Here is a 19,437-nt window from a genome sequence, read left to right as displayed (position 1 = left end):
AAGTACAGGGAGGTTGGAATGTAATTCTTTGGAGCCACACAGGCCATCTTAGTCCTATCAGGCTGATTTTCAAACATGAGTAGGAGGGGAAGAGAAAACAGGAAAAGGACGTTTTATAGATTTGCAGGGAAAGAAAAAGCTGTGCATCATTTGGGGGCTGCTGAAAAGGCAAAAGCTACTTTTACGGTTATAGGATCTTTAAAATGAGTGGGAAACTTAGCACTTCACATACAACAGAGACAATGTTGAGTGTAACAACTAGCACAACAGACATGAAAACAAGTTTAATAACAGAGATGACCATTTGGAAATTGGAGAAGTATCCTGCAAATGCTACCAGCTGCTGATATATGTAGTTGAGGACCTCAAACTGGAGAACATTTTGATTGAACATGGCAAAAAAAGAAATCACCTTACTTGAAAAGCAGGTTGATAAAAAGGAAAAGTTGTTGGAAGTGACTGGGATTCAGGAAAAGGAGCTAGAAATGTGTAGTAGTAGAAATATGAAATCGTTATGAGAGAAAAAGAATACATACTGATTGCTTCATTCAAATTAACTTGCTGCACACAAATGGAAATGTTGCCTAGTTCACAAGTAAGTAATATATGCTCATAGTGTCTTTTTTATGCAAAATGCTATTATTTGACATTGAGTGCAGGTCAGGAAGAGTGCCTCTGGATTGGATTGGGTGTTTAATGGGAGTTTGCTCAACCAGTCTACATGTGTTTTGTGGTTTTGGAAAAGGCATATGACCGTGTTCCTTGGGGACGTCCTGTGGGTTGTGCTTCAGGAGTACGGGGCCCACTACTATGGGCCATTAGGTCCCCATATAACCAGAGCAAGTGCTTGGTTCATATAGGTGACCATAAGTGAGACTCATTCCTGGTGGATATTGGACTCTGCTAGGGCTGCCCTTTGTCGCCATATTTGTTAGTAATTTTTATGGACAGAATTTCTAGGCACAGCCAAAGGGTGGAGAGTGCCTGTTTGGCTATAATGGACATGCAGACTCCGCCTACAAGTCACGTGGCGTGCTGGTGATATCCAGTGCAGATACGTAGTTAGGATTAGTAATAGTCACGCAACTGGTCAGGTAAAGTTGGATTACTACATGTACAATATAATAATCTATTCCCAGGTATGTCTGCTGGGGTGTGGCATGAGTAAATGGTGTCCTGTATTTGTGTTTTGGGCATACAGCAACTCTGAATATAATGGACTTTGGATATAATGGACTGTTTTGCCAGGTCCCTTAAAGTCCGTTATAACTGGATTTTACTGTACACATTTGCCATATAAAGCCATACACATAACAATATCACCAAAATGACACATAACAGAACTGCAGCAACGTGCTGTGTTAATGCGAGACTTTTATTGCGCGATAAAAAAAATATTGCCATTAATCTATTCACAAAGTTGGGAGCTGGGTCTTATACTATGCAAGCTATGATGAAAGAATGAAAAAGTATATCAAAGACATCGCATTCGGAAATTATCACAGAGGTTGTGAGAGAAAAACACAGACATAGCAGATTCGGAGGGGATTAAAATCACCAAGTCCGTCTGTGAAACAAAACATTCTCTAACAACCCCCTGAAACACTAGTTACTTTTAATCATTATTTAGGTAGCACAGATATTCTGAATGTCTTTGGCAGAATTCAAATGATTAATTTCTAAATCTAGATAAAAAAAATTATCCATGCCCACCCCTAATTATAATAAAACAAACTAATCGTTGTCACTATTATAAAGTCTGTCATATTATCAGTCTGTTACTGCACTAGCGACTCAGTCAGCTAATGTCAAATTACACAGCATAAGCTATTTTGCATTGTTTTTGTAGCTAGGTTAGCAGAGTTAACTTATTCAATTGCAACTTCTGCTGACTATTCTAATGGTAACCCTTTAAAACACATAACGGCCGTCGACAGCCCTTCTCTAGAAAAACTTAGATGATGCTATTTGATTATTTTAATTATTCAATCATTTCTCTCTGTCCTTATGTATAGTCAATTTTTGGGAATGGAACAGTAGATATGCATATCTACAGGGACCGCAACGATGGTGTACTTGTTGGTTGTGTCCGACCGATTGTGGTGGGCCAGTCTAAGTGAAAATGCCAGGGCCCTTTTTTTGTCCCAGTCCAGCCCTGCTTAATAGTGATGAACAGGTGTGGGCACACTTGTGACTCAACAAGGTTCAATGTTACTTTATTGTCATCAGCAGCTTCACTCATGTACATGTCATGAAACAACATTTCTCCATGGCCCCAGTGCAACATATAGTTACATATATAGTACGCTTAACATCACAGTAACAGGGCGTGCAAGGTGCAAACAGGCAGTAAATAAAAAGTGAAGAGGTTTTACAGTAGCAAGGAGGTCATGTAAACTTCGTATGATTTGTGCAGTTAGCAAGATTTACCCCAACATAAGACACCACAAAGTGCAGTAACAGAATCAAAAACAATACAATACAAACTATAAATAGACAGGACGATAAATAGATAGCACACAATTCCAATTTGTAATAGAGGAGGGACTTAAACCATAATTACTGATATTGCACATGATTATTATATTGCACAGATCAGTTGTAGCACTAAATTCACAGTGACAGAAAGTTGAAATTTATAATTGCAAAATTATCAATGCTTAAATAGATGTATAATGTGGTAGTTGTCACGATCACGCTGGAAGCGGGCGATCGTCGGGCAGGCGAGCGAGCAAGGAGCAGGCAGACCAGCGGGATACGGGGAAAACGGGTCTTTAATTGGGGAAAACGGAGCGGGACGAGACACAGGCATTGACGAACATTAGGTAACATCAATGACAGACAAAGGACTCAGGTAAGACACGGACTGAAATACACAGGACTGATCAAAGTAACTAGACACAGCTGGGTACAATCGGGGAAGAACACGTGGGTAATCAGGGGGGCGTGGCACACACGAGGAGCGGACGAGCTGGGCATGACAGTAGTAACAGTGGACAGTAAGTAAAGTGCAGTTGCAATTTAGAGGTAGTTTTTGTATATGCAGTTTAGAGGTATTTAAAGATAGTCAGTCCAGATATTAGTGTGCGTTCAGATTTCTGATGGCTTGTGGTATAAGCTGTTGCACAGCATGGTAGAGGCAGAGCAGAAGCTTTGACACCCTTTTTCGGATGGTAAAAGAGTCCGTATAGCAGGTGGGAAAGGTCCTTTACAATGTTTATGGCTCTTTTGTTGCAGTGGAGCTGGAAAATGTCTTTTAGGGGGGCTAGGGCCACACCGATGATTTTCTCATCTTCTCAACTATCTGCTGAAGTGTGTTACAGTCCAAGACATTACACTTCCCATACCAGACAGTGATGTAGCTACAGAGCAGACTTTCGATGGTGCTGGTGTAGAATGTGGTGAGGATCAGTTGGAGGAGGCTCGCTCTCTTCAGCCTCCACAAGAAGTGCAGACACTGTTGAGCCCTCTTGGCTATGGAGGTGGAGTTGAGGGAGAGGTCATCGGTGAAGTGGACACCCAGGAACTTGGTGTTCTTCATCCTCTCAACAACAGCGCCGTCGATGATGAGAGGTGTGTAAGCAGTGCTGGATCTTCAACAATCCAGTGAGCTGAAATGTAAACATTTTTTGTTTATTTGAACATTGATAGCATGATTCAGATATTATTGAGCATATTTGTTTTAACCTAGCGTTGGCCTTTTGCGTAATATTATTCTAATTATATTTATTATTATTTTGATGCCCGGCTTGTCCGATCCTCGTGTGTGCCACGCCCCCTGATTACCCACGTGTGCTTCCCTGGTCTTGCCCAGCTGTGTCCACTTATTTTCGCCCAGTCTCGTCTATTTCAGTCCATGTCTTGCCTTAGTTTCTTGTCCGTCATTGATGTTAGTATCGTTATGTCCCGTGCTACCCGTACCTTGATTAAATTCCCGTTTACCCTGACTTCGCCTCCTTGCCTGCTTCCTGCCCGCTTGCCTGCTCCTGCGCTTACCCGCTCACCCGGCGACCCTGACAATTATCAATACTAATTATTATCAGTAATAATTATTATTTTTATTGTTATTAATTTAAATTAATTCATCTCACTGGATTATCATTGAGTCAAGCATGTCCACACATGTTCATCACTTTTAAGTGTATGCTGGGTACACTTCCATTGTAGTTTTCTGTTAATATGTTGTGTTGCATGATTTTGCAGCACGTTACTTTTAATGTGTTGTGGGAATTTGCAGCACGTTTCTGTTAATGTGTTGAGAATTTGCAGCGCATGTTTTTATTAGATGTGCCTTTTTTATTTTTAGTTACATTAGGTTGTCTCGGCTACCATACGGTTTAATATGAGGAATGTATATTTAAACTTGGAAAGAAAAGCTGTAAACAAAGAAAAGTAATAGTGTTTTTTCTGTAAGCTCTGTAAGAATAAGAATGAAAGACAAAGTTACTAGTACCTAAAAGCTAGAACAGGAAAAACAAAAAAGCAGCAAAAGATATTTTTGCACTCTTAAAATATTGTTGACAGTCATAATTTGGAGGTCAAAACTTAGGTTATGTCAAACAAAGGAAGCTGCTCCACAGAATTTAAATGCTATGTTGTCAGAGTAATGCATGTACTCATTTACTCTTACCTCTTAGTCTGTCCCCCCATTAGAAAGATACCACAAAAATAGGATCTTCCTGAAATAAACTGCTTAAAACACCCAAACAAATTGCACAACATGCACAAGCATGGTCTACATCCTGACAGTCAAGAGATGCTAACCAAACACAAGCCAATTTCTAAAAGTTTTATTTATACATATTAGGGATGCAGCAGTATACCAGTTTCATGGTATATCACGGTATGAAAACTGATGGTTATCATATTATGTACAGTTGCAGACTTGGCAGTGGCACTGTCATGTCAAATCTCATTCACTGTGTGTCTGCCCGATCCGTACCACCTGCCACATATGCAGATGCATTTTCTGGCACTGCCTGATCCATTTATCCTGCCATTTTATGGTAAACCATAATTTCTACAGTATTAGCAAATTACAGTTCTTGCATTAATGTTTAATGAGAACTGGTGTTAATCATTCACTGACTGCAAAATGTTTTCTTTGCTTGTCATTTTGAGTGTTCACTGTTTGATTACAGAACTCACTCTGGTCAACTATTTCCAGTTTTTGAGTCAACACTACTACCTATATATCTCATATATTAAATATTAGTTTATATTTTCATCGGTAGAAATTGCTGTTATCCAGTGACATGGTACTTTGGTATACTTTGGTTCATGCTGAACTGACATGAAGTTTGGCGTATTTTGTGTTTGTTGCAGCCATATTTATAACACTCCACGTCAGTGACATCAGGAAAAAAGTTTCAGTAAGCAACAAATAGTTTACTTTTAGCTTGATAGTATAACAGACAGGTTTAATTAGATTATTAATCTGCTCGATAGCAATGTGTTTTATGCGTTATAATTATATTTAACTTTATATCTTCATTGACATGATTTATAAGATTAAATTATGTATATTTAGCTGGATATGTTTTAATTATTATTTTATCAAGAGATTACTTTTTTAAAGATCCTGCTCTTTTTTGGTCCTGATTTTTTTTTGCACTGCGCAGAAGATATCAGCAGGGTGTGATAGGGTTGGTGTATGGAGTTCAGTTGAGGAAAATAGTTCCTGCATTAAACCTCTCACTACAAAGTCTGTGGATTACCTGTATAACCGGTTCATAATTGCTGATGATAGACATTGCTATGACTGATATCTCCAAAACTATGCAACTCCCAGCAGAACAACCCAGACGGATAGATAGCACTGAAACCCCTCTATAACATATGTTTTTTTTTTTTTTTTTCCCCCAGTTTTCGGGTCAATTGCCCTTTAAATTCCATGTCTGCCCCCCACTGAGTGGCCGATAGTGACCAGTGCAAAGCTGTTGTGCACCATAGCTTTTAGTTAAGGTGGCGCATATGGTATGTCATTGAACTAATCTTTTTATTGGCTCTTCGTTTCTTCCTGTTTTGAGGAACTGAAAGTTATTTGGTGGCTGAGGGGTCCTTCAAAAAGCTGGGTCAATAGTTCTTCTGTTAAGAGGTGGTTGGCTGAAAACCTTTGCCATTCAGCGAAACCTAAACGTATTTTCCTGTCTGTATGAGGGTTCATTTTGTTCAGTAGGCTGAGTGCTATGTATTGAATGTTATGAACAGTGTGTTTACACAGTGTATGTGCTGAAATCCATGGGAAAATATGGATGATGTCACAGTTGCTAGGTAAAAGGGACAAAAAGGGACAATTTTTGCTGTATTTGGGCATTTTAGCTTGTTTATAGACGTCAGGACTATGGTTGACATCTATCATTGGGCCCTTACAGAGACAGAAATGTCGAGATCAGTATATTTTGTGTGGTGAGTGTTATTTTACTCATGTAAACAAACAGGAAGTGCATAGTTTGACCAGCAGGTGTATTTAAATGTTACAACATTTTATTCATATGTTTAAGAGACTTTATGGCCAGATAATGTTTTTTAAGGTTTGGAAACTTTTGTATTACTATAATTAAGTGATTTTTGGCCAGAATTTTTTTTAATGCAATATTTGATGTCTGGAAGCTAGCAGCCATACCACAGTTGGGTCGCCCTAGAGGGAGTGCATGCTAACAGAATTATTCCATTAAAACAAAAACCCATAGGTACCATCAAAGTTACAGTCTTTTTTGTATATTCTGAATTTCACTGCCTGACTCCAGAGGAAGCTTTGCTTTCTATTACAGATAAACCATCAGACATTACAGTTTGTGTAACGTAGGTGTATAATCCTGTAAATCATCCTTTGTCTTACTGCTTATCCTGGTCAGGGTTGCCAGGGAGCCTGAAGCCTATGTAAAAATCATGCCTATATGTGATGTTTTGTTTTGTTTACATATGACCCACTATTAAGTTACAGTTTAAAAAAAAAGAATAAAGAAGCAAATTGGTTTCTGTTTAATACAGGAAATAGAATAGTCATCTAGCATGGGAGAAATGAATGTCTTAAGTGGAACTATCTCAAACTTAATATTTACTATGCAGGCAAAAACTGGAGAAAGAGTCTTCAGAAAAGATGTTGACAAATTTCAAAAATCAGGTAAAACTAAGTTCTTTAACATGTTACATGAAATTTTTATGCATTCACTGATGTCCGGTTGAAAGTGCATGTAAATGTTTGGTAATGCTTTATATTAACTGCACCTTCATAATGCCTTTATAATGCTGTCATGGCCTGCATGCCTGACCCTCCTGTCTCTTCTCTTATGTGGCCCTGGTGAGCCACGCCTGGTGCTTGTTACCCCTCATTTGTCCTTGTACTTAAATACCCATTTTTCTTATCAATCCCTGTCCAGTCATTAATTTCGAACCTTCTTGTTGCCTGCGCTTCTTCGCGATCCTGTTTGTTTCCAGATTTTGTTCATTTAGTTCAATAAAGCCCTTCTGTATTGCCCCAACACCTGTGCACAAGTCCTTCATTCCTCAAGTCATGACAAATGTATTCGTAGAACATTCAGCGAACCTTCATAACGCATTCATAGAGGATTAATAAGTAGCATGTAAGCATGTTATCTTAATATCGTAACATATATCATTATACGATTGTAATGTTGCGTAATGAATGCATTATGCAGGTGCAGTTAATGAAAAGCATTACCAAATATTTCCAGCAAACAAATGACAGACTGAATAGTTTGTGTTGAATCTGTATAATTCTTTCTCCATTTTCAGATTAGAGCAGACATGCAGGAGATGAACTACCAACCTGGCAGCTACATAAAGCTGTGTGAAAAAGAAGCAGCTGTACAGCAGCCACAGAATAGAATCTGCACCATACCTGCTCACAAAAGTATAATGGTAACCTAAACCACAGCCATGGGAGATGAGTGCACTGTGCATTCACATTAAATGGCACATGGCATACATATCAGTTGACCATAATGTAGTCAGTGTTCACCTGGACTTTTTTTGACCTAATAGTTATGTGGCAGCAAAGATGTTGGGTAGACTTTCCTGACTCAGTGTGATTGAATACTTTTTGTGTACTTGTGTAAAATTAAAATACATTCTTTTTACTTTATGGTGCTTGTTTTTTTCATTTATTGTTCTGTCAAATAACAAAGGTAGAAGTACTGTGGTGACAAATGTTTTTCTCTTGCAGGAACAATTTTCTATGAAGAAACAGACCCCTGATTTCTGTACTGAACTCTCTGCCTCCCAGGAAAAGGTAAGTTCTGTGTGGTCATATTCTGGAATTAGAAATCACTTTTTATACTGCAGGTTCTAAGCCATGGTATGGGTTTGTTCCTTTAACCCTTATTGAAGTTTAAAATAAAGTTAACATTTTTAACAAAAAATGTCTTCCTAGATACAATAATTTGCCCTTATTTGAAGACACAAAAAGGCCTGTTGTATTTACTCAATACAACTTACAACAGTCAAGTGGAAAATAATAAATAAATAGAATCAATGAAAAAAACGGAATCAGTGAGATGGTTAAAGGATCACCCCCCTCCCCCCATGTCAGTATATTGTGCAAACACCTTTTGATTACAGTCATGAGTCTTTTGGGATACCTACCAACTTTGCAATATTTGCCCATTCTTCTTTATTTTGGTAATCAGTGGTCACGGTGCATAACAACGAAATGTGTCCTCTGCATTTAACCTATATGTGACAAGTGGGCTTCTGTAACCATTAACCCACCGCTGCCCACAAGCTATAGAACTACAAGCTCAGTCAAATTGGATGGTGACCATTGGTGGACTGTAATCTTCCAAGTCTTTCCACAGATTTTCGATGGTGTTTAAGTCTGGGCTCTAACTAGGCCATGCAAGGGCATTCATCTTTTTCTCCTAAACATTTATAGCCATGTTTACAATGCTTTATGAATGCATTATTATTTCTTATGAATGTGTTTGTAAATTACTAGAATCTTGGCCTTACAATATTTACAATATTTTCTGAACAGTTGCTATTATATCTTTCACTTGGCTGTTAAAAGTTGTGCGGAGTAAATACAGCTGGAAAAATGTTTTTTGTGCATCTTTATTTCAGACTGCAAAGTAATCAAATGTGATTATTTTAGGATTGATTGTTTTCCATAAGTACTGTACGTTAGCAGTGGATATAGAAAGTCTACACACTCCTGTTGAAGTGGCAGGTTTTTGTGTGATAAAAAAAATGAAACCAAAAAAAAATCATGTAAGAACTTGCTCTACTTTTGTATGAAATTACAGTCTTTACAAAAAAAGGTGAAAACGAATCAGAAACTGCTTAGGGTAAAAAATGAAAATAAAAACCATATAAAAATTTGGCTGCATAATTGTGCACACCCTTTAATAATCAATGGTGTGGCTGTGTTCAGAATAAACCAATCACCAATCAATGTTATCTTAAATTGTAGTTAGGATACACCCGACATCAGTTAAAGTGACTCTGATTGACCCTAGATGAAGTGTGGCTGTTCCTCTAAGATTTTTCTGATATCCTCTTGGTTGCATCATATTTCAAAAGTCATGGTCAGCAAAGAGCTTTCAAAACATAAACGGGATGTCATCACTGAAAGGTTTCAATCAGGAGAGCGGTATAAAGAAGTATCCAAAGCAATACACCATGGAACACAGTGCAGACAGTCATCAACAAGTGGAGAAACTATGGCTCAACAGTGACTCTACTAAGATCAGGACATCCCTTCATCATTGATGAGATGAGACAAGAAGGAAACTTGTCAGGGAAAGGACCAAAAGGCCTACAGCAACATTAAAGTAGCTGCAAAATTTCCTGGCAAATACTGCTTGTTCCCTACATGTGACCACAATGTCTCATATTTTTCATTTCTTCATATGTCTGGGTTGTGGGGTAGGGTAGCAAGACAAAATCCTTTATTCACAAAACTAAACATCCAAGCCTGGCTAAACTTTGCAAAACGTTATATCCAGTCTCCCACAACAATATGGAAAAATGTATTTATTGTCTGATGAGACCAAGGCAGAATTATTTGGCTATAATTCCAAAAAATATATTTGGTGCAAAAATAACAGCACGTCATCAGAAGAACACAAAAATCACAGTGAAGCATGGTGGAGACAGCATAATGTTTTGCTGCTACTTTTCATCAGTTGAAACAGGGGTTTTAGTCAAGGTAAATGGAATCATGAATAGCTCGAAATATCTATTTTGGGGCAGAACCTTCAGGGATCTGCTAGGTAGCTGAAGATAAAGAGGAATGCGTCACAGCACGCAGTGGTCAAAATTCAACTCAACGCGAACAAGCTCCTTGAGGGGTGCACGGTGCCGCCGTTGCACTGCGCCGAGCATAGCACAAGCGCAGTGCAAGACTATTCTTGCACTGTGGAATCCATATAAAATAATGGGTTTCAGAGCGCAGAACATGCTGCATTCGATCTGAAAACCCAAAAAACTGAGTTCTGTAATAAAATCATAAGGTGCTTTAACTAAGTTTTGGGGTATGCACACTAATGCAACCAGGTTGTATAATTTTTTTCTTTTTTCACTAAACAGTTGATTTGTTTTCACCTTCTTTGTATAGGTTGCAATTTTGCAATAAAGGTGAAATAAGTAAAGTCTGTAATTTTATACAAAGGCAGAGTAAGTTCTGACATGATTATTTTTGGTTTCATTTTTTTTAATCACACAAAAATCTGCCATTCTGGCAGGTGTGTAGATTTTTTATATCCATTGTAACTATTAGTGTTATGTAAAACTAAAGAATTTGGAGAAATACATCTTGGTATGATATTGTGAAATAATGGCCCTTAGGGAGGTTCTGATATATTCACAAACTGGCCGCTTTATTAGGTACACCTTGCTAGTACCGGCCCCCTTTCGCTTTCAGAACTACCTTAAGTCTTTGTGGCATAGATTTGACAAAATGCTTGAAACATTCCTCAGAGACTTTGGTCCATGTTGACATGATAATTCTGCAGCAACTGCGTAATACTATCAGCTGCACCTTCGTGATGCAAATCTCCGATTCCACTACATCCTGTAGGTGGTCTATTGGATTGAGATCTGGTGAATGTGAAGGCCATTTGAAAGCTGTGAACTCATTGTTTGGTTCAGTAAACCAGTATGAGATGATATGAGCTTTCTGACATGGTACATGATCCTGCTGGAAGTAGCCATTAGAAGCTGGGTACGATGTGGTCATAAAACAATGAACATGGTCAGCAACAATACCCAAGTAGGCTGTGGCATGTAAGCAATGCTGACTTGATACTAAGGGGCCCACAGTGTGCCAAGAAAATATCTCCTACACAGGAGAGCCTGAACCATTGATAGAAGGCAGGATGGATCCATGTTTTCATGTTATTTATGCCAAATTCTGACCCTACCACCTGAATGTCACAGCAGAATGTCACAAGCTGTCTTTACAAACTACCCTGGTCCATCTTACCAAGATCCCTGGCCACTGTGTTAAGCTGAATAGGAAAACCATCAAGGTTGAGATTGTCAAACTTATTCTGAGCAGCCTTGGGTCCAACTAGCAATACAGTCCTCTACTTATGGATGAGATACGTTCCGAATGGCTATTCATGACTTGAAATGTTCGTAAGTCGTTATTCAACATCATCTTAAGGGTATACGTAAGTACAAAGAACTAGCAGGAGTATGCACGCTATGCTGCTGCGCACTAGGAGTAGCCCCCAGAAGTCATACTAGGTGGAATTGGAGCGCAGAAAAAAAATTGATGTTGCACACAAGAAATGGGAGCTCAATGAACACAATTTGGACTTACAGTCCTCTTTGTTTGTATGTCTGAAAGTTCGTAAGTAGAGGAGCGTTACTAGGTTCAGGATTTGGTTTCTTTTGAACAGGACTAATAACTGCTGTTTTAAAAGCTTTGGAATATTGGTGTGTTCGATTATCTCTCGGAACTCGAAAATTCTGAGTTGAGTGACATCATGTCCAACAATCTCCCGTTCGAGCTACCACATCTCGGAATAAACATGGCTGCCTACATGAACATGCTGCTGTGTGTTGTTGCTTTATATTTTAGCAGTTTTGGAATAAGATTATTTTTTTCGAGAGACAAACAAACAAGAAACACGAACTAGTCAAACCACATTAAAAGCTTTTTAAAGTAAGTTTATGTTCACAGTTACCACAGTCAACTTGATTTTCACATGAGGCTTCAGATGTAAAGTTGAAGGACTATGAAAGTTAGTTGAGAAACGTTATTGTAGATAATGAGGCTATGGAATGTCTGATACTGTACTTTGGAGCTGCGGCCGAAGGGTGGCTACATTGTGTTTCAGACGTTAACAAGTAATGATCTGAAAGTAAAGGATCCTGAGGGATAATAGATACTTGTTCCATCAGGACAACATGGCTAAAAATCAAGTCCAAGGTATAATTACAAGCATTAGTAGGCCCGACTACATTCTAACATACACCTACAGAGTCAAGAATAGTGTTGTTGTTAAAGGATCTCTGTCGTTCTTCATGTGAATATTAAAATTGCTAACAATCACAGCTTTGTCGTAGTGACCAACAGGTTTGTTTAAAAATGGGCAAACTCCTTCAAAAGATTACTGTACAGACCAGGCGGTCTATACACAATAACAATGGTGATTGGAGGTGAAGAACTACAGAGTGATGGGCCAGCAAGACTAAGAACAAGAATTTCAAATATATAACCATTTTTTTTAATTTATTCTGGCCACTCACCTAGCAATAAATTGTCTTGGGAAACCCTACCAGGGCCAATTACCCATGACAGCATAGCTCCTAGGATCATAAGGGCACACAAACCCCTCCATCACGATAAGATGGCAATACATCGCTTCTGTATTTTAGATACAATTTCAGGACGCCTCTCTTACCATGATCCAAGTGTGAGTTTGATTTTTCTGTTGTGACATATTTAGGTAAACAAGTTAGTCAGGGAATTATTTTCCTTTTGCATACCGAAGTTGACAATACCGATGCTTCTCCAAGACAAACGGAGAGCTTTGCTACTTTCTTGGGATGTCTGGATGCACAGATCTCTTCTTTTTTATAATGTACCTTTTTAAGGGCAGTGTTTGGCTGCAGGGTAAGAATTAGTATTGAGAAGTTCAGTGATTCAAAGAGACTGGCCATCTGAGTACTCATATGAAATTTTGGAACCGCATGTAAAGATTTGTAAAAAGGGTTAGAAAAAATCCACTTGGTGAAGTAACTTCATATCACACTGAAAAAAATGCGAGAACCTTCCATTGAAATAAACTTAATCAAAGAAAACCAAATCCTTCACCAAGAAATAAGTATTTCAAAACAAAAACACTCCACAATTATTGGCATCCCAGCATTTAATACTTTGTTCATTGAGTGTTCTCTTCCAGCATTGAGTGTTCTCCCATAACATTTCATAGGGTTGGAGAATACAGAACAGGGCATCTGAGACCATTTTTCTTTACAGAATCTCTCCAGATCAACCAGGGTCCTAGACCCTCTCTTTTGCACTCTCCTCTTCAGTTCACCCCACATATTTTCAATGGGGTTCAGGTCAGGGGAATGAGATGGCCATGGCAGAAGCTTGATTCTGCAATCAGCTAACCATTTTTATGTTGATTTGTGGTTAGGATAATTGTTTTGCTGGAATATCTAGTGATGGGCCAGTTTTAGTTTCCTGGCAAAAGCAGCCAAATTTTGATTTAAAATGTCCTGGTATTTCATGGACCCATGTACCCTAACAAGGTTTCCAGGGCCTTTGGAGGAAAAACAGTCTCACAACATCACAGTACCTCCACCATATTCTATAGCTGGGATAAGTTTCTTTTCATTATAGCCATCCTTTTTTCACGAAACCGATGTTTATTGCCAAAAACCTCTATTTTTCTTTCATCAGACCAAAAAACATGGTTCCAGTCAATAGTGTTCTATTATTTTTTCCCATGTTCATGGATGACTAAGGGAATTAGGCTTCATTCGCCTCATGTTTGTACCCCAGTTAATCAGGAAGGATTACATCGGAAACATGATTCAGTTACATTGTCCATCCATCCATTTTCCAAACCGCTTATCCTATTGGATTGCGGGGGATCCGGAGCCTATCCCGGAAGCAATGGGCACGAGGCAGGGAACAACCCAGGATGGGGGGCCAGCCCATCGCAGGGCACGTTCACACACCATTTACTCACACATGCACACCTACGGGCAATTTAGCAACTCCAATTAGCCTCAGCATGTTTTTGGACTGTGGAGGGAAACCAGAGTACCCGGAGGAAACCCCACGACGACATGAGGAGAATATGCAAACTCCACACACATGTAACCCAGGCAGAGAGTCGAACCCGGGTCCCAGAGGTGTGAGGCAACAGTGCTAACCACTGTACCACCATGCCGCCCCTCAGTTACATTGTGTTCGCTGTAATTTCCAGGGGTGCCAATAATTGTGGCACCTGTGTTTTTGTTAAAAATGATTATTTCTTGATGATGGATTTTTGTCTTTGATTAAATTTATTTAAATGAAACATTGGAACTTTCTCATTTGTTCAGTGTAAGATGAAGCTACTTCACCAAAAGGATTTTTTCTAATCCTTTCTACAGATCTTTACAATGGGTGCCAATAATTGTGGAGGGCCTGTTGATTTATGAATGTTAAATTTTACATATTCAGTTTATTCAACAACAGTACATTTCACCAATTTATACAACTCTATTTTACTAAATTTTACTAATTTGATGAAACACTTTTCCCAGTTTTACAAAAGACAATATTAAAAATAGTTGTTCCTAATTACTATTCTGCCTGTGGCTATGAAGTTTAGAAACGAGAGATTTGGGACAGTCTTTCTATTTCTGAATCTAATTTATAACTTAATTTCATTACTTCCAAGGCACAGTTTCTGAAGTACCTGTATATCATTGTGAGTGGGATGCAAAATCTTATCTTATGGGACCAAATAATGTAAGGCACCTCAATCTCCATCCATTTTCCAAACCGCTTATCCTACTGGGTCGCAGGGAGTCCGGAGCCTTTCCCGGAAGCAATGGGCACAAGGCAGGGAACAACCCAGGATGGGGGGCTAGCCCATCACAGGGCACACTCACACACCATTCACTCACACATGCACTCCTACAGACAATTTAGCAAGTACAATTAGCCTCAGTATTTCTTTGGACTGTGGGGGGAAACCAGAGTACCCGGAGAAAACCCCACGGCGACATGGGGAGAACATGCAAACTCCACACACATGTGACCCAGGCGGAGACTCGAATCTGGGTCTCAGAGGCATGAGGCAACAGTGCTAACCACGGCACCACCATGCCGCCCCCGGCGCCTCAGTCTTTTGCAGAAAATTGCTGCCCCTACATTATGTTACATTGAATTTATTGGAGTATTGCATAATATTATAGTACTGTATCATTTGTGTGTGCGGAGTTTGCATGTCCTCCCCATGTCGTCGTGGGGTTTCCTCCGGGTACTCCGGTTTCCCCCCACAGTCCAAAAACATGCTGAGGCTAATTGGAGTTACTAAATTGCCTATAGGAGTGCGTGTGTGCGTAAATGGTGTGTGAATGTGCCCTGCGATGGGCTGGCCCCCCAACGTGGGTCGTTCCCTGCCTCGTGCCCATTGCTTCCGGGATAGGCTCCGGACCCCCTGCGACCCAGTAGGATAAGCGGTTTGGAAAATGGATGGATGGATGTATCATTTGCAACCTTTAACTTCAGATAGTTGTTCCCTTAATATAACATCTACTAATAACTTATTGCACACAAGTTGTCTACTTTTTTTTTAATTGATTTTTAATATCTACTCCATTACTAAATTGCCCATAGGTGTGCATGTGTGAGTGACTGGTGTGTGAGTGTGCCCTGCGATGGGCTGGCCCCCCATTCTGGGTTGTTCCCTGCCTCGTGCCCATTGATTCCGGGATAGGCTCCGGACCCCCCGCGACCCAGTAGGATAAGCGGTTTGGAAAATGGATGGATGATGACATACTGCAACAGTTTTGAAATACATTAATAACAAACATTGTATGATAATAACAAACATTATAATCATATAATCTTGCAGTGCTTTTAAAAGTTTTGTAATCTTCTTGTTATTTAAAAAAATGCCTTCCTATCTATATTATTTGTCATGCTTACTGTCTGCCCAGCAGTGTAGGACAAGTCAGTATATCAGGAAAAGTTTGAAATGTTTTTTGACGATGCCCATCTACTGTGACTGTATGTATCAGGACAAGCTGAATAAAACGTTAGGGAGATATTCACATATTTATATCTTAAAAGGATTTGAGTAATTAGTCATAAGGTTCCTACAGTGCATTTGATTACAGCATAATATTACTATTCAGTCCCATCTCTATTCTCCTGGATTCTATAACCCACTGTGACGCTGTGTCCGTGCAGAGGTCTGCATCATCATTTTTCACTTAGAAAATCTGTTTTATTCTAGAAAGAAATAGATGTGTCGCCATTGCCTCTCAGTCAGGCACAGAACAGAGTTAATACTACGGTGCATTATGTGTTTGGAGCTGGACAAGCTATTGAATTCTAAATGGCTAGCATCCATGGCAAAAGAACAGTCTCAAAAGTGGATATTTACTCCAGATTCTGTGTTCCCCTTTATCTAAATTTTATTTGGTTTTGGTTTTAGGTTGAACAGGAGATAAAAATGATGAAGATGGAGCAGCATATGCAAGATGTGGAATTAAAACTACACAATATTAAACTACTTATGCAGGAAAAGGTCTTTCAACTGAATACCCAGGTAGGACCATGTGGATTGGTAGCAGTAGAATCTGCGTTATGTTACTGTTCCTCAATCTCTGTTACTCTGATACTGTTAGCATTATTTGTACACAGACCCAATGCCCATTTTCAGCACAAGCTGTTTTTCAGCATTTTATTAAGCAATTTGCCAATGCTGTATTATAATTTTTTTTAGAAAATGATTTTGCTGTTCCTTTCCTTTCTCTGCAGCTACCCAGGAATAATTCGGCTGATATGATAAAGGACCTGGACATTGAAAATACTCAGCTGCAGAAGAAAGTGGATAAGAACTACCTGCTGCGAGAAAATATCTCATATCTCAAAAAGATTGTGTATAACCTTAACCCCTCCCCCCATATGCAAAGCAATACCACCGTTCCTGTACTTGACATGAAATCATAATCACATTCCAAAAAAAAAAAGCTGTTATACAGTCCCTTACATTTCTTCCACCATAACCATGATAGAGCTTCTGTGATATGATAATCATTAGAAACTAGCAGGTGTTTTTGTTGCATTATTTTATGTTGCATTATTACAATTTTAATACCCCTGTGTCCATCCTCTACAGCAGTGGTCACCAACCAATTAGTCAGGTCAATCTTTTAGACATTGCGACAGACTGTCAGCTTCACAATGCAGTATTAGTTTGCATGCTTCACTGTCCATTATAAGGTCAACGGGAACTTCATTAGCCCACAGAGGTCGCATGAATACAGTGGTTGCCAACACGTCAACCATGAGCGGGTAGTAACGTACAAGGAGATAATATGTCTTGGATGATGAGTGCCACACTGTCATGGCACTCTACAGAGTAGATACGAAGAGATAATTAATTTTACACCTTCCTTAGCTGGTCGACAGTTTTCACTGTTGCCCCTACATCCAGAAGGGTGTTGGTCGACAACTTTTACAAATGACATGCTACAGAATAGTAGTGAGAAATAAGAGTTTTGTTGGAATGCAATGTATGACAGGGGACTTAGTGGCTCATTTGGTAATATTGTAAGCTCACAGTTCCAGGTTTGAGCATTAAAATTCCTTGCCTGGAACTGTGTTTGTATACGTTATCTCCAGGTTTTCTTCCCACAGTCCAGAAACATGCATTTAAATTTGATTTATTGGGCAGATACTTTTATTCAAAGTGATGTACAAGTCCCAGTTCCAATGCCTAATGCCTTCTTTTTTTGTGGGATATGCTTAAGACTCACGTGACCCAGTAGTAGATAAGCATTAATGTAAAATGTATATGTAATATGACTTTTATATATTCACAGACTGTACAGTGCAACAAATACAGCTGACCCACCATTTGCACAGTTAAGTTGAAGAGACAGCTGTCATGAAGGTTACTTATGTTAAATTTTGTTGAAGATGTAAGCCAATGAAATTATTTTTTTATGGACCTTGTAAAATACTTAACTGGTCTTAGTAATTGAAATTGTTTTACTGATGTCATACTGTGCATAAACATGCTGCATTGCTAATGCTGTATTTTGAGTGCCTACATTTGAAATTATTCCAGTCCCAGACCTCCCTGATTCAGATTACTAAGAAAATTTGTGATTTGGTCCCTAAATAGCACTGAAATCCACAACGAAAATTATTTAAGAAATTTAAGGGTTGTAGACCACATAACTTCCTTATTTAGTCATTTTTCAAGAAATTGTGAAAAATCACCAACATATATAGTGTAGACCTCTGAAATGGCTGGTACTGCTTATATTTGAAAACCTGAAAGCTTTGTGTAAGACAGGTAAAGCTTTGCTGCCATTTATTCTTCTCTTTTATTATTTAAATTATACAAAAATGTGGGGCACAGAAGCTTAGTGGTTAGTACTGTTTTCTAACACCTCTGGCATCTGAGTTCCAGTCTCTGACAGAGTTCCATGTGCCATTGTGGGATTTCTTCTGGTTACTCTGGTCCCCCCGCAAAAAAAGGTTAATTTGAGTTATTGTGCTGCCCATAGGTGTGCATGTGTATATGAATAATGTGTGAGTATGCCCTGTAATGAGTTGGTGACCCATCCGGGGTTGTTTTCTGCCTTGCTCCTGTAGCCTCCCCATAACCCTGAATAGGACAAGTGGTTAAAGAAGATAAAATATAAACATAACATTGAACCATTTTAAGTAATTAAATGAAAATCCAACAACTGAAATAGATTCTTTAGGCTTTCTTAGTGACAGTTACCCCAAAAAACAAGATGGGTTATGGTGTGGAATTTGTTTGTGATGCGCCCATAGTTGGTCTGTAGCAGTACCACCACACATCTCCTTCAAATACAGTTTACCAAGTTGTGGCCTGTGCAATGTTTTTCGCAGGGGTACCATAAAGAGGGGGGGGGGGGTTAGGATGGTTCCAACGCCCCCTGCGTGACAATCAACTACACTGAAAGGTGATGGCAGTGGACAATGGCCCACCAGATCTCATCATGGTATTTCTACATTCAAATTTGAATTGCCATTGATATGCACAGTAGTTCCTTGTCCATGAGATACACTTGTCCATACCAAAACCTCACCATCTACAGTGGGGCAAAAAAGTATTTGGTCAGCCACTGATTGTGCAAGTTCTCCCACTGAAAATGATGGCAGAGGTCAGTAATTTTCATCATAGGTACACTTCAACTGTGAGAGACAGAATGTGAAAAAAAAATCCATGAATTCACATGGTAGGATTT

The 19,437-nt window shown here is 39.1% G+C and overlaps 1 protein-coding gene across 2 annotated transcripts in view; it reads left to right on the top strand.

Annotated features, from left to right (window-relative positions):
- The window catches only part of LOC125707166 (ninein-like), a 47,987-nt gene extending 29,737 nt beyond the window's left edge, over window positions 1–18,250 (top strand). For both annotated transcript variants that reach the window (XM_048974123.1, XM_048974122.1), the window contains exons 16-20: window positions 7,072–7,126; window positions 7,759–7,884; window positions 8,189–8,254; window positions 16,641–16,754; window positions 16,967–18,250. In XM_048974123.1, the coding sequence (XP_048830080.1) occupies window positions 7,072–7,126; window positions 7,759–7,884; window positions 8,189–8,254; window positions 16,641–16,754; window positions 16,967–17,158 (553 nt within the window). In that variant the 3' untranslated portion in view covers window positions 17,159–18,250. The remainder of the gene's footprint in view (window positions 1–7,071; window positions 7,127–7,758; window positions 7,885–8,188; window positions 8,255–16,640; window positions 16,755–16,966) is intronic.
- Window positions 18,251–19,437: the final 1,187 nt, after the last annotated feature.

The sequence above is a fragment of the Brienomyrus brachyistius genome, chromosome 14 (genome assembly GCF_023856365.1).
Source record: "Brienomyrus brachyistius isolate T26 chromosome 14, BBRACH_0.4, whole genome shotgun sequence".
NCBI classification, from domain to species: Eukaryota; Metazoa; Chordata; class Actinopteri; order Osteoglossiformes; family Mormyridae; genus Brienomyrus; species Brienomyrus brachyistius.
The sequence above is the reverse complement of the archived record's forward strand: the minus strand, read 5'-3'. Positions and strand labels throughout refer to the sequence as shown.